At 41.6% G+C, this 15,600-nt stretch overlaps 1 protein-coding gene across 1 annotated transcript in view; it reads right to left on the minus strand.

Moving 5' to 3' along the window:
- Positions 1–14,345, minus strand: part of LOC115651191 (sodium/hydrogen exchanger 10-like) — a 354,344-nt gene extending 339,999 nt beyond the window's left edge. The window contains 2 exon segments of the mRNA XM_030562150.1: positions 8,059–8,164; positions 14,180–14,345. Coding sequence (XP_030418010.1) covers positions 8,059–8,164; positions 14,180–14,345 — 272 coding nt within the window.
- Between the last annotated feature and the right edge of the window lie 1,255 nt (positions 14,346–15,600).

A 15,600-nucleotide genomic window follows, 5' to 3' on the forward strand; every position in this document is an offset into this window, starting at 1 on the left:
GTAACCTTCTGTTTCACCACACTGGCTAACAAGAAGTCATGAAAGCAGTTTCCTTAGGCATTCCAGTCCTTATATTACCACCGAAAACACTAGACTTAGAGATGAGTGGTTCTTTAAAACCAATCTCTTCAAATAAAAAGTTCTTCTGATCCCAAAGGACCAGCCACATACCCAGGTAAATATATAGCTTAGATCTTATCCAAAAATCTCGCTGATAAACATTTATTCATAGAAAAAGAAAGAAAGAAAAAGGTGAGAGTTAAAATTGGTTAAAGGAATCAAATACATACAGTAATTGCAAAGTTCTTGGTTCAGGCTTGTAGCAGTGATGGAATAAACTGCTGGCTTGATAAGTCTCTGGTTGCTTCCAAATCATTGGAAAGTCCTCTGTCCATTGGTTAGAATGCTCCCATTAGTAGAAGTTCAAAGTCCAGAGGTTTGAGCAGGAAAGAGGCTGGAGCAAGATACAGTTAAAATGGAGGTGTTTCCAGGGCCTTTTATAGCTTCTGCCATGTGGAGGGAAACCCATTCTTTCAAACAAAGCTCTCAGCACAGCTAACGGAAAATTACAGGTAAAAGATAGGAGTTTGGAGTCACATGGGCAAGTCACATGTCCATGCATAATTTTGCTTTGTCACAGCAGGAAAGTCCATTATCTCCCAGGGTCCATTATGAGTCAAGTGTCTTTTTGATGGGCCACTCATTTTGAATAATCCCTCCAAGATGTGCTGGCTAACTACCTTATGGGCATTACCCCAGGAGCAAACATTTGAAATCCAGGTATAGAGCCAATAACTTCAAATACGAAAATGATACATGCATACAGATAGCATAATCATAACCAGCAAATCATAACATATTCATAGACATCTTACGTGCCACACTTTGTACAAGATTTGTTGCAAATATATAACAGTGGTTGCAACAATGGTCCTATTTTGTTTTCAGTTAATCGCAGGAGTTAACTGTGATTAATTGACAGCCCCAGTAAAGACTTTATACATCAGGAATGAGGGTAAAGTTAACCCTTTCCTTTTTGTCAAACAAGTTTTTCTGAAAATGAGACTCAGATTTTACCTCCAAAAGGAGGTAAAGATTTTAAAGGTTTTGATTAAGTTTGCAATGCAGAATCAGTCAATTTCATTTCAATATAAATGCTTGTTTTACATTTTTTCTTTCTTGTGTTTGATCAATAAATTTTCAATTTTAGTATGTTGAAGTGTTTGCCAAAAATCAAGTAAACCAAGGTCTCCTTTAAAAAACAAACTCTTTGTATCACTGTTTTTATGTTGGACAGTGAAAGAGGTTATCAAGTACCACAGTACGTGAATGTTCCTTGACTGTCAGTTCTTAATATTTAGGATCCAAATGTCTCAGATCTGTAGATACAGATTTTCCCTGTTCAGGTTTCCAAGATTGATAAGGATAGCTAGGAGATGGCCAATATGCTAAAGGCATCCATGGTGGTGGGAGGGAATCACAAGCCTCAAATCTGGGGCCACAGGCAGCACTCAGGACACAACTGCCACCCAGCAACTCACTCAAGTAACTACAGAAGGGTCCATGGGATGGGCTAATTCACAGAGGACCCTGCTCCCAAATTGTGGGAAACGTTCAACCCCCCCAACTAGCTAAGGAGTACTATATGAACCAGGAAATAACAAGAGGAAGTTGCCCTAGCAACTAGACCACTGGTTTTCAAACTGTGGTCTGTGGACTTAAGATTTCCAAAGGGGTCTGCATCTCCATTCAACATATTTTAGGGGTCCACAAATTAAAAAAAGGTTTAAAACCACTGAACCAGAGGAATCCCTGGCTGTCTGTGACTACAGACCCCTCCTCCTTACTGGATTTCTGAGCCCTACATTCCTGCCTGCTCCTGGTTCCTTTCTTTCCATCCCAGACCCCCATCTACTCTCAGTTCCTGCTGTCCTGCCCTACTCCAGGCCCCTGCGCCTCTGCCTTACCCCGATGCTATCTTCAGCTCTGACACCTGGCCTGGCACCCAACTTTGTCTCCAGCTCTGATCTCTGGCTCGGCACCAGACTTTGGCTCTGACCTTCAGCTTAGTACCTGATGCTATCTGTTTTTGACTTCCTGCAATGACCACTAAGCCTGACTGCCCAGGCAATGAGACTCGGGCTTCCACTTTGGCCCTGGGCTGTGGGGCTAGGGCTTCAGCTTCGGCCCTGGACCCCAGCAAGTATAACACCAGCCCTGGGGACTCCATTAAAAGGGGGTCATGATCCACTTTGGGATCACAAGAGGGGAGAAATAGCTCAGGGGTTTGAGCATTAGCCTGCTAAACCCAGGGTTGAGTTCAATCCTTGAGGGGGCCATTTCAGGATCTGGGGCAAAAAAAAAAAAATCTGTCTGGGGCCTGGTCCTGCTTTGAGAAGGGGATTGGACTAGAAGACCTCCTGAGGTCCCTTCCAACCCTGATATTTTATGATTCTACCCCCTGGCCTAGTGAATTGGATGCCTCTTTGAGATTCAAATCAAGGGGGAAAGCCCTGCTTCAAAAGAAAAGGCCAAAATCGTTGTCAGATCAGGCTCTTCTTCAGAATTAAGATCCAAACCCAGGGCCGATTAAGACACCATGTGATATAACAGAAGCTGAAACTTGAAGAAGGGATAGCAGCAAGACAGATTTCCTTGGAGAACCAGTTGGAGTCTTAGGTGTTGGGTATATGATCTCCAGTACAATATCCCATCTTAGTCTTTTCTCAGGAGGAGAAAATTGAGAGGGATGTTCCTCTGTTGGCCTCTTCATTATTTTAGTTATGGAGATAGTTGGGTCAAAAATTTGTTGTGGATCCACATAACCCATGCCATAACTGTAATAGTAGGAACCAGATGAGTTGAAGTACTTGGTTCTGAAGTACTTGGTACTTTTTCAGATCTGTAACATTACTACAATTTGGAGCTCTCTTGTTCTTAGAGCTCAGAACGATACTGTGTTCTCAATCCAAAGGATTCAATGAATCACTGGAGTAAGGCGGCTTCCCTAGTACAATTTAGCCTCTCTTTTTCTCAAAACCAAAGTATTTGGTTCCAGAATGGTATCTGGTGGTTTGGGTCTCTTATCTGGAATCCTCTCCAACATAGGCCTAAGTATGACAGCGACAGATCAGAGGATTTAGCTCAGTAAAGTTGGAACTGGAGCTTGGTGCTAAGGCTGAATGATTTATCACAGTGGTGTTCTTGAATGCAGAAGTACTAAGTGCTGATTCAGGCCTGTTTTCTCTTTCTTCAGATCTGTTAGATACCTGTGAGCCAAAAGTTCTATCAGTCAGAGCCTCCTATAATAGGAGAGTCCGGAATCTATTTTCTCTCTCCTTTATAGCCCCAAGGAGTGAATGTGCTACAAATAGCACAATTAGAAGAAGAATGTTCTTCCCATAGGCTCTTGAAGCATCTGATAGGGGCAGCAGATGCTGGAAAGACTGCAGGGAATGACTCACATCTTTTAAAGCATGCTTCTTTGTCTTTGGATTTGCCATCAATGCCAGTACTAAATCCTACTAAATATTCTAAAACAATTATAAAATCTAAATTCACACTAAAATGATGAACTATTAGCTAACTAACCCTAATGAATGCTGAAATAGTAAGATACGTATCTAAAAGCTTCAATCAAAGAGATCAAGGGAGGTCTACGTCTGTCTGTCTGCTGCAGTCTGAACTGAAGTGGCAGGCGATGCCATGCGCCCCTTTTCAAAGCTTGGACTTTGAATGCTAAGGGAAAGGGTAGGAAAGGAACTCGAGCACTCTACAGGCACTGCTACAAGATGGTTCCACCATACAAGCTACATCAATGAACATATCCCAAGAGTATGAAAATGCAGAGGGTACGCATAGAAGAATACAAGACTTTATCCAGATAGCTATGATGAATCTAGAAACTTTCAGAACTTCTGAGGCCCTCCAGAGCACAAATAAGGAGTATGAATAGATTAACTCTATGTACGTAAAGAGAAGAGTGCTCAGACTAACCACATCCAAAGTCTGCCGAATCTCTTATCGGGGACTTAAAAGAAGAGGAAAATCCAAGAAGGGCAATTTTTTGATTGATATGTAAGGAAGACCTGGAACTGAGCATAAAACTATAGAACTATTTTCAAAATTTCTTTATTCTTGCAGAAAAATCAGAAACAGTTCTTTACAGGAGAGAAGAGCTCTCTCTGCCTTTTGCCTGACAATAATCATCATAATGAGAAGATTTTTTGAAAGAGAAGAGCCTCTGGGAGTAGTGGCAATACCATGGACTAGAAGGGAGGAGGAACAAAAAGAGAAACTAGATTTGGGCTACACAAAGGGTTTACAGAGCAAAATGTTAGTTTCAGAAGGGAGGTTACAATCATAAAAAAAAAGTGACAACGGAATGGGACCAAATATGTGCCACTTTAATAACCCTAAAAGTGGAAATTTGTCCCTGCAAGTTGCAGGTAGACAATACAAAATCCAATCCTGCTTGAAGAAACTCTTAAAATCGAGGCATTTGAGATTGTCTTAAGTGAAATTTTTATAACTGAGCAGAATTGAGAAGTCGCCCACAACCTATTATGAGGCTTTGGAAGTGTCCACAGTTCAGTGCATAACTGACTTTTGAGTCCATTTCAATCTGTATGTACCTAAAGGATCATGAGATTATAAGGAACAGCCAGCATGGATTTGTCAAGAACAAATCATGTCCAACCAAACTAATTTCTTTCTTTGACATAGTTACAAGCCTAGTGGATAGGGGGAAGCAGTAGACATGAAATATCTTGATTTTAGTAAGGCTTTTGAGACAGTCCCAGATGCTAATCTCATAAACAAACTAGGGAAATGTAATGTATATGAATTTACTATACAGTGGGTGCACAATTGGTTGAAAGATCATACTCAACGAGCAGTTATCAATGGTTTGTCGTCAAATTGAGAACATCTATCTAGTGGGGTCCAGCTAGGGTGACCAGACAGCAAATGTGAAAAATCAGGACGGGGTGGAGGGCAATAGGAGCCTATATAAGAAAAAGACCCAAAAATCGGGACTGTCCCTATAAAATCAGGACATCTGGTCACTTTAGGTCCAGCAGAGGTCAGGCTTTGGTTTGGTACTATTCAGTATTTTCATTAATGACCTACATAACGGAGTGGAGAGTATGCTTATAAAGTTTGCAGATGACACCAAGACAGGAGGACTTACAAACAGCTCAGAGACAGGATTAGAATTCAAAATGAACTGGGCAAATTGGAGAACTGGTCTGAAATTAACAAGATAAAATTCAATAAAGGTAAGTGCAAAGTACTACACTTGGGAAGAAAAAAATCAAATGCACAGTCCCAAAATGGGACTGGAAAGGCGGTAGTACTGCTGAAAAAGATGTGGGGGTTATAGTGGAATACAAATTCTCATTAGTTGTTAACAATTAAAACATGTTGCTTTGCAACTAAATATAGCCTTTAAACTACATTTGGTGTTTCTTTTTACTAAACAGAAGGACACACTATATCTATACACATTTAAGCAATTATAGAGCTTATCTTACATTTATTCACATTTCTTGCTTACTAGATGATGATTAATATTTTTACTTGTGATTTGTGTCAAGCTCTATTTGGAAATTTGAATTAAATTAAAAATGCACAAAAATGGCATTTTATAACATTTTTCGTAGTTATCTAAAACTATACTACATGTGCGGGATACACCAGAAAAAATATTATCAAATCCTGTTTTAAATTTAAAAATAACTGATTTATTAAACAAAATATTATCTGTAGGTAGTTAAATGCACTGAATATTTCTGGTCATCAATGTCCTTCAGGATTTTAGATATAGTAGATCTCATCCTTTTACATCTAGTTTTTAATTCACAGATTGGAAGAGGAAAACAAGCTTTTCTACTCTTTTCTTCAGCTGGTTTCTTAACTTTAAATGAACTAGTCACTGAACTGAGCTAGGTGAATAAACACAAATGTTTTCTCTGCATTTACAGAAGAGACTCAAAAACTGGTTCAGCACTTCAACAAACTCAAGTTACAAGCACTTAGTTAGTAACTTCCACCAATTCAGTTGTTTGACTTTCTTTGAAACTTTAACAGCAAACATGTACTGCTTAATATTAATATTTTAATTTTAATTTAAATGATTTAATTGATTTTTGTAAGTTTAGGCCGTAACATATGTTATAATTTCAAAGAGCTTTACTTCAAAAAATAAACCAGTGTTTAATTTTTAAAAAATCCAATTATATAAAAAAAGTTTTACTTTTTATTTATTTATTTTTAATAAAATCATTTTTATCCACCCCACTGTGTGGCCTCAAACTTTGTCATAGCCTCACTGTTTTTCAATTCCTCTATCTGTAGTTACATATCTGCAATACCTTGTAGAGCTGTTGGGAGGATCACTATATTTATGACACGAGGAAAAAGGTAAATCGCTATACAAGTACTTTATACACAGCTTTCCAAATAGGGATTTCAATTTTTTTTAATTAGTAGGCTGATTTCTCTTTGGCACAAAATATGGAACATGTTTTGCCTGAATCGACCTGAATTAAGTTTTTAATAATAGTAAAGTCAACGACCATCATTCTACCACACACGTCAAGAGTAATTTCGAGTAATCCAATTGTATCACCCCCAGTTTTAGTTACTTTAAAAAAAATATTATTGACTTATTTCCTGTTTTACTTCAGTTTTCAGGTTGTGAGATAAGAAACAATTACACTCTCGTCACTTTATTCCACTAACATTTCTTCAGTAAACTATTCATGAATACGCCCCCAAATGTGTAACAGTAATCACATAATCTACTGTTTATGTGCAGTAATGAAAAGTGAGGTTTTACCAAAATGATTTGTTCCATAATAGGCAGTCCAGAAACTATACTTTGCAATTACAGAGCCTACCATCTGAGTATCTCAAAATGATTTATAAATATTCAGTATACTATAGAAGACCCTATGAATTAAGGAACTATTATCCCTATTCCACAAATGAAGAAATTGGGACAATTGTGGGTGAAAGTCAGATCTCTAAGCCTAGATTGGAACTTTAATCTCCAGACCAACAGTTCTCAAATATTTTGATAACATGAACTACTTCTTAATAGAAAGAGCGTTCTTGCAAACCCATCCCATTCACAATTATAAGGTCTACCTCCCCTCTCATTGACAATCTCATAGCCCTCGTCCAGACTAACCCGCGGCATCGGCGGGTTAAAATCGATTGCTCGGGGATCGATATATCGCGTCTAGTCTGGACGCGGTGTATCGATCCCCGAGCGCGCTTACATCGATTCCGGAACTCCATCAATCCGAACGGAGCTCCGGAATCGACACGGAGAGCCGCGGACATCGATGCGGTGCCGTCCAGACTGGTGAGTACCTCGATTTTAGAAATTCGACTTCAGCTACGTTATTCTCGTAGCTGAAGTTGCGTATCTAAAATCGATTTTAATTCCTAGTCTGGACGTGGCCATAGCATCCCTCTGCCAGCTACAGAAATATCTTGTATGGAAAACTATTATTAGACATGTATTTTCAGCTGCCTCTGAATGTTGTTTAGTATCTGGAAACAAGGATAGCCATATAGCAGGGGTAGGCAACCTATGGCACGCGTGCCGAAGGTGGCATGCAAGCTGATTTTCAGTGGCACTCACACTGGCCTGGCCACCGGTCCAGGGGGCTCTGCATTTTAATTTAATTTTAAATGAAGCTTCTTAAACATTTTGAAAATCTTATTTACTGTACATACAACAATAGTTTAGTTATATATTACAGACTTATAGAAAGAGACCTTCTAAAAATGTTAAAATGTATTACCAGCACACAAAACCTTAAATTAGAGTGAATAAATGAAGACTCGGCACACTACTTCTGAAAGGTTGCCGACCTCTGCCATATAGGATAGTGTTCTATGGTCCACTGTTTGGGAACCCTTGCACTAAACTAAACTCCCTCTTTATTTAAAACCCTGTGGGGTGAAAAAAACCACAAACCAAACAAAAAACCCATGAGTTGCTTTATGGCCCACATTAATAGCAGCTATAGTTACTAAATATACAGTACCTCCTTTACAAAGTAGCCCACTACTCCAAGGAGAACTCCAATCAAACAAAGAATTACAATAATGGGAATGTTTGATTTCTTCAGAATGGTTCTCAACAGAGCTGGAAATAAAAAGAGAGTATTATACATAGAAACAATATCACTGTATATAATTTCAAAACATGCATCTCTGCTCAGAAGCAGTTGAACAGATCTGACCTGAAATTCTCCTGTACCTGCTACTTGATTTTAGGTTTGAAAACAGGCTAATATAAGAGTTGTGGAAATTTACATTTAAGATGCATAAACTCAATGTTCAACCAGTACTTATTTTCATATCCAGTGCACAACTGCATGTATGTTCCTAGTTCAAGGTCTTGATCTGACTGGTAAGCACTAATCAGAAACGGTATTTCCCTTTGGCTAAAATGTGCAAAGTGAGACAAGCATAACAAAAAGCACTCACCATAACTTCCTTCCCCCTTCTATTTTCTATACCTCTAACTGATTACCTCAATACAACACCAAAATGTTTTATGGACATCTGAAAGTGTTTAACCAAATGGGGTTTTGAATAAATAGCAAAACAATCCAACATGTGAATTCACTTCAGGGAAGGTATATAGTGAAGACAAATCCCATAATGGGGATCTGCAGAGGCAATTTCTGAAGAAGTGTTTCAGTTAACTAGGATAGTGTTATTCAGCATTTAATTGTGCAATAAAATCAATTACTTGCTTCTTTTTCCTATTTTCAATATCAAGTCTAGTTGAAAATACACCAATGAAAATATACCAGTAAAAAGTCTAACCAACAAGAACCATATTAGCACCTCCCCAAAAACATTTGCCAAAGTTACATGTAACCAAATTCCAAATAGCCTTGTACTGTAGCGTCTGAGTACACCTCTACCCCGCTATAATGTGACCCGATATAACATGGTTTGCGTATAGCGCGGTAGCAACGGGGCTCCAGCAGCACTTTCAAGGGTCCGGGGCTCCAGCTGCTGCGGGGAGCCCCGGCCCCTTTAAATCCCGCTGGAGCCCTGCCGCTGTTACCCCAGGGCTGCAGCAGCAGGGCTCCACTGGTAATTTAAAGGGCTCGGGCTCCCCGCAGCGGCTGGAGCCTGGAGCTCTTTAAATCACCGCTGGAGCCCTGCCGCCCCTACCCCGATATAACAAGGTTTCAGCTATAACATGGTAGGGATTTTTGGCTCCCCACAATCACGTTATAGTGGGGTAGAGGTGTATATTATTATTTAGTTCATGTGCTGTATCCCTAACAGTAGAGGACTAAAAACAAATAGCACAAGATGCATGTTAAGCATTATATGGTACTGCAACAACACAAAAAAGTTCCTCCAGATATCTTCAAAATGAGCATGGTAATATGGGTAAAAGTTTTACAGGTATCATGGGCACCTAAAACTTTCTTGAGCCTCACTTAAGGAAAAAAACCCAACAGCATCCATCTAAAAATGCAGACAAAATGAGAGGCCTGGCCAGCTACAGTCCACACAGAGTGCTGCTTCATCAATATACATCAGTAAACTTATGATTTCCATTATCGTCAGGTTATGAAATACAAAATCACAACAGAACAAGCTAGACTAATGGTAAGAGGACTGATTGTTCCTATCAAATGGGCACATTTACAGTTCTTCCTGCTGTCACAGACTTAGTTATGCATCTTTCATATATCAGAATTTGGAAGGCGTATGTAATATTTGGGGTGGGAAGCATACGTGTGTGAGATTATTTCACATGTGGTATTCACCAATAGTTAACATGCAACTATACACATCCAGGTGTGCCTGTTCAAGAGACAGGGCTTCTCTACACAGAGGTGGTGTGATTTCTAAAGCACACTAACTTGTTGCACATTAATTAGTCTGTGTAGTCAACCCTGCTAGTGCAGTTTTTAAAAAAAAAACCAACACATTACTGTGCTGTAGAAAACACACCCCTGTAGGGCACATTACCCCTCCTTGTAGATATGTCCTTAGAATCAAGTACTTTTGTTCTATTTTCCTGAGCATTTTCACACTCGAATGTATTAAGAATGTAGGTAAATTCCCTGTGGTTTAGCATGCACATCTGGGAAATTACTATACCTTTCCAAACTGTTAACTCATGTTTGTAAGGTATAGGGAAATGTTCTCCGGAAAGTGTCTATCTGATATTCTTAATTGTTGATATTTGTAATCTTTCCATTAACAAAAGTGCTCCTGTGTATAATATCTATAACCACCTTCCTAGTACAGTGGCTTTGCGTATGCAGTAACCGCTGTGCACTCATTATTCTTTTACAGAATAGCAACAGCTTTTGCACCTGCCACAGACCAGGAACACAAAGATTTGACATAGAGTTGTGTGAAGACAAAAACACCCCTTTTTGGTTGAATCATGCCTGCTTCTCCAGAAACTCTGTCCTTGATCCAGATATGATAGATATCCATCACAAATCTCTTTTCTGGCTATGGGAGGAGGACTCTTTTCTGCCTTGAAATTAAACTTATTTACATTACACATCTCAAATCCACCTCATAGATTTTACAGAATTCTTTCACCCTAAGTGATGTTTATAATTCATATTAAGATACAAATATGAAAATAAAAAAGTTAGCTATGTATATGTGTGCCCAAGTAAATCCTGATTAAAATTAAATGGTTATTTTAAAACTGGACCTGAACCGTCAATTGTGTCTTCCAGTGTTACTTCTTTGAATCTGTGATTACTTTTAATTTTTACCACTTATTTTTAAAGAAACCAAATAAGGAGAAATAAAAAAAATCCTCACTTTAGCTTAAGAGAAAATTAAACTTCAAAGCCAACACAACTAGAAAATGGGAGGTTTTGCCCTTGCTTTATAATGTGACTTTCTGCAAAGGAGGAGACCATTTATTCAAAATCTGGGCTGCTGTTCCTCACTACAGGCAGCTTCACCCTTATAGTTTGTTAAGTTTCGGGTCCCCAACAGGGCACCTCTTATAAGACGTCCTCTCTCAGCCACACTCAATTCAGAACTCTGAAATATGCCACTAGACTTCCAGACAGGTACTCTCCTTTGCAGAAAATCAATGAACAAAGTTAAACCAAAATCTCCCTTTATAAGAGGAGCCGACTAGTTTAGATTCTGTGCTATAACTAGTAGCACCCCAGGTAAACCTTGGACAGGCTTACTAGGATAACAGAACTAGGGAATGCCTTGGACCATGGTCCCGAGACACGTCCTCCAAAGAGCCAAGTCTGCTGACATGTTGACATTACTTGCCATTTCACAGTTAAAGTAATAGATTGAATGCCAGGTTTTTGCATGGCAGATCACCGCCACAGAAGCTGATTTTTTCCACCAATGCAGTAGTGATGACTCTAAAGGAATGAGCCCTTATACCCAGAAAATAAAAAGCACTCAGACCATGCAGTCTTACTTAACTTAAGTAACACTGGCACTTCCCTCCCCCCTTCTTTGCAACCTGAAAAGCAAAAAGGGGAGCCTGATTAGCATAAATCCACCATGTTGGTGAACTTCATGAAGACTCTGAATGCTGACATAAAGCCAAAAGTTAAAATGATTACTGAAACTGCTCTTGGCCTATAGTTAAGTGGAAGTATTTTAGATACAACATGTATACCTCTACTCCAATATAACACGACCCAATATAACATGAATTTGGATATAACGTGGTAAAGCAGTGCTCCGGGGAGGGGGGGGGCTGCGCATTCCGGCAGATCAAAGCAAGTTCAATAATAACATGGTTTCGGCTATAACGCAGTAAGATTTTTTGGTTCCCAAGGACAGCGTTATATTGGGGTAGAGTTGTATGTGCAGGTAGAAGTCTTTTAGCGCTCTAGATGCAAGAAAGTCTCAAGGTTCTACTGCTTCTATAGTCTAGGAGACACAGCAGATCTCAAACAGACTGAAACCTCATGATCATTCTGGCACCAAAACAGAACAGACTAGTATGTCTAGAATAGGCCATAAAACTTCACTGTTTCCTTCTTCGCTGGCTGATAAGAGATATTAAACTGAATAAATCTGTAAGAACCAGAAATCAGAGAATGGAAGAGCTTGAAGTATCCTGATGAGATACCTGAAAGCAGTCAGTCAGGGCCAGCCTCAAGGGTGGGTGACACGGGAGACTGCCCAGAGTGGTCATGAGGGTGCTGTCTGAGTGCTGCAAGCTGGCAGGCTTGGGCTACAGAAGTGGGAGTAAGTGTCTGCAAACAGGGCTGCCAACCCGGCAGGAAGACGCAAGCAGCAGGATCAGCCCCGGGGTCCCCCCTCCCACAGGCAGGATGGTCAGGGAGTGTATGACTAAGGGAACCCCCAGGGCTCAGAAACTCCTCCCTTTGCAGTCCTTCCTGTGGGCACTGTGGGGAAAGGGGAGCCCGATGAGCTTATGGGGGCTGGAGTGATGGAGGGGAACCCAGGGGCAATAGAGGGATCTCACAAGCACCAGGCACACCAAATACAAGATTGCCCATAGTGCCATTTTTCCTAAAGCTGGCCCTGCAGTCAGTGGTCGTAGGGATCTGCATCCATTGCTGCTGAAAAAAACCAGACCCTGGCCTTTGCCCATCCCAGAGCAGGGGGTGGGAGAGCAAGTCTTGCTTCGCTGGCATTCAAAACTCTTCTCTGCCAGTTTGGGTCTACTCCTTCATTCTCTTCCATGGTAAGACCTCTGTAACCGTGAAGCAATGATGGGTTAGATCAGCAAACCCTATACCTCAGACAAAAGAAATGGACAGCTAAGAACTTAATTTTCTCTCTTCCTCATATCACTAGGTCTATTGATCCTGTAAAGGTGGAAAACAGTCAACAGAAAAGCTGCATAAAAAAATAAGGAAAGCCAGAATTCAAGGTGAAAAAGTTTAAAGAAAAGGAAGATACCACAACATGGAGTACCTTTCTATTCAATACCTCATCAGCAGAAGCTTGAAACATTCAGCTTCTAGTGCTTTGTAAAGGTAAGTAAACTTGCAGATTTAAAATGATGATACAGAGGACTGCACTGACCATGAAGTAGCAGGAGATCAGGGAGAGTGTACCCAAAGTGTCCAGAGTACATTCTGTTTCTGAGATCTTTAAAAATCTTGTGATGTAGTTCCTAAGCCATTATATGATGGTGCCTCCTTTCTCATGAGCTTTTTTCTTTCTTTATCTGGAATTACACTGGAACCGAGTTCTTCTGTATGGTTTAGTTCTTTTCAACTAAATATGCAGAGCTCATTTTATATCTGATTTGGGCTATTTTCTCTCTTTATAATGATTACACATTACGCAGAATGATGGACAGATTATGCCCTCTGGAATTCTGAATTACACTTTGGAGTAAATACTGGTATAATGCTACTTTCTCAGGATGATAACTGCACTATTGTTTCTCCACTGACAAGGCTGCTAGCTTGCAACCATGTCTCAGGTAGGTCATAGCAATTAGGAAAACCACTCTAATGAAAAGGCAACTGAGAAACAATAATTGAAGAGGTTAACATAGCTCAAGCAGAACTGCATTTGGTTCCAGATTCAGGTTCCAATTAGTGGCTTTATTCCTGCTATTTTTGGAACCTCTTTGTTATATAAAAATGTATGATTATTTTTTTTTGCCTGGGGGGTTAGAAATGGATGATTGATGAGGGGATGTGACCAGGGAAATAACAAAAGAAAGAAAAGTGGTGCTTGTGGAAGTCAAGTGAGAGACATAAAGGGAAGGAGATGAACAGAATGATGAGGAAGAAGAGTGCAGAGGGTAGCTGAGGTATGAGGAGAGAGGTAACAAAAGGAGCTGAGAAGCCCAATGATATAACTTGTGCGTGAAGTTGGGCAGTGAAGGTCACAGGGAGAGGGCAAAAGGTTAGAGATAAAAGGTGAAACTAGTCAAAGTGAAAAGTTACAGCCTAGATGATGTCATAATGCAGTTAGATCTAATCCATTTCCAGTAATTAACCACAGACTTCGCTGACACACATGCTGAGATAGACTGGTATCACACAGGCCAAGCAGGTGTTCTTCTATTCCCAGAGGTCTGCAAGGTTCACTTGGGTTGAGAGGAACAAGCCATGCTACTGTCAGCCAATATGTGACCATACCTGCTTGCTATCATTTCAATATTAGGAGCCCTTAAGTGTCTTACCTCCCACTGCACAGCTCACAAACACCAGCAGCACAATGAATGGCTGCCTCATCTCTATGATATGGTAGTGTCCACGGAACTTGGTCTCCACGGAGTACCTCCTGCCTAAGGGTCCCTGAGGCAGAGAGGGTGTGACCCAGACAAAGCTGCTGTTTATGGCGCTCATCCTGCCTGAGCCCTGTGCCACTCAATTCACTGGGCTCACAGACAGGGACCCCGCCCAACAGCCATCACCACATCCCCACCCCTGGGGGGGAGAGAAGGGGCACCAGGGCACTGGCCTAAGTCCTAGCTGGGCCTTCTCCTCACTGCAAGGACGGATTTCCTCCTTGCCCACTGCAAAGGCCCAGCGCAGGGCCTGGGAGCCCTTCTCCCACCCAGTCCTCAGAAGGAGGTGGTGAGGGGCCGTCCCAGGAGCCGGACCTCTCTACCGGGCAGCGCCCAGGCTCAACCTTTCCTGCTCCCACGGGGTCCACCAGAGCCCTCTCTCGGTTAGTTTCAGGCCCGGCTCGCCCCGCCCTTTCAGATGCCCAGCGTGGCCATGTTCGCGCTAGGAAGCCCCTGCACCACCATCACCCCCCAGAGGCACCACCTCCACCAGCGGTCGGGTAACGGGCGTGGCGCGAGACCAACCGCCGCCGCCGCCGCCGCCGCCGCTGCTGCTGCTGCTGCCGCTAGGTTTGAAAATGCTCCGGCGCGCGCCGCCCTCCGAGACCCGGCTGCGCGCGGGAACCCGTGGAATTACAACGCGGCTGTCGAAGCAGCACCAGGCTGCGTGTGTCCGTGTCCTCAGCGGCGCGGACCCCGCGCGCCGTTGAGTTTCAAGCGCCTCCAGCACTCAGTGCCAGGTTTTCCCGAGCGGATCAACCTGGAGGACGCAAACAGCGCAAGGGTCTAGTCTGTGCAGACAGTTGTGGCCACAGGACGCGTTGTGACTCCCTCCCAGGCTGGGGGCAGGGTCTTCTGCCCCGTGTCCCAGCCCTATAGCCGCCGCTCTCCCCCTTTAAGGAGAGAGCGGGGCTAGTGAGAGGAGAGGGGGCCAATATTAACTATCCCCATTGTGTCACATTTTGAAAAACTTGTTTTCACTCCCCCTCCCCCGCAACTCACATTTTACTTGTTCCCCGTTGGGGAAAAAATGGGAGGAGGTAAAAAAAGAGACTATGCCACTTTCACTTTTTAAAAGTAATAAAAAATCCCACTTTTCCAATTGAAAAGAGGGTGAAATGGAGTAAAAACGTGTGAGAAAATGTGGCTTTTTTTACCCCCACACTTCCACTCCCTCCTCCCCTTTTTCTACTAGAATAAAGGGGGAAACCAAGTGACTGACTTTTTTTTTCTTTCAGGAAAACAAAGTTTCCACAAAATCTTTGTTTTATTCAAAACCAAGTTTTCAGCTAAAACTTCTAATGAAAAATTTC

Source organism: Gopherus evgoodei, chromosome 4, assembly GCF_007399415.2.
Source record: "Gopherus evgoodei ecotype Sinaloan lineage chromosome 4, rGopEvg1_v1.p, whole genome shotgun sequence".
NCBI classification, from domain to species: Eukaryota; Metazoa; Chordata; order Testudines; family Testudinidae; genus Gopherus; species Gopherus evgoodei.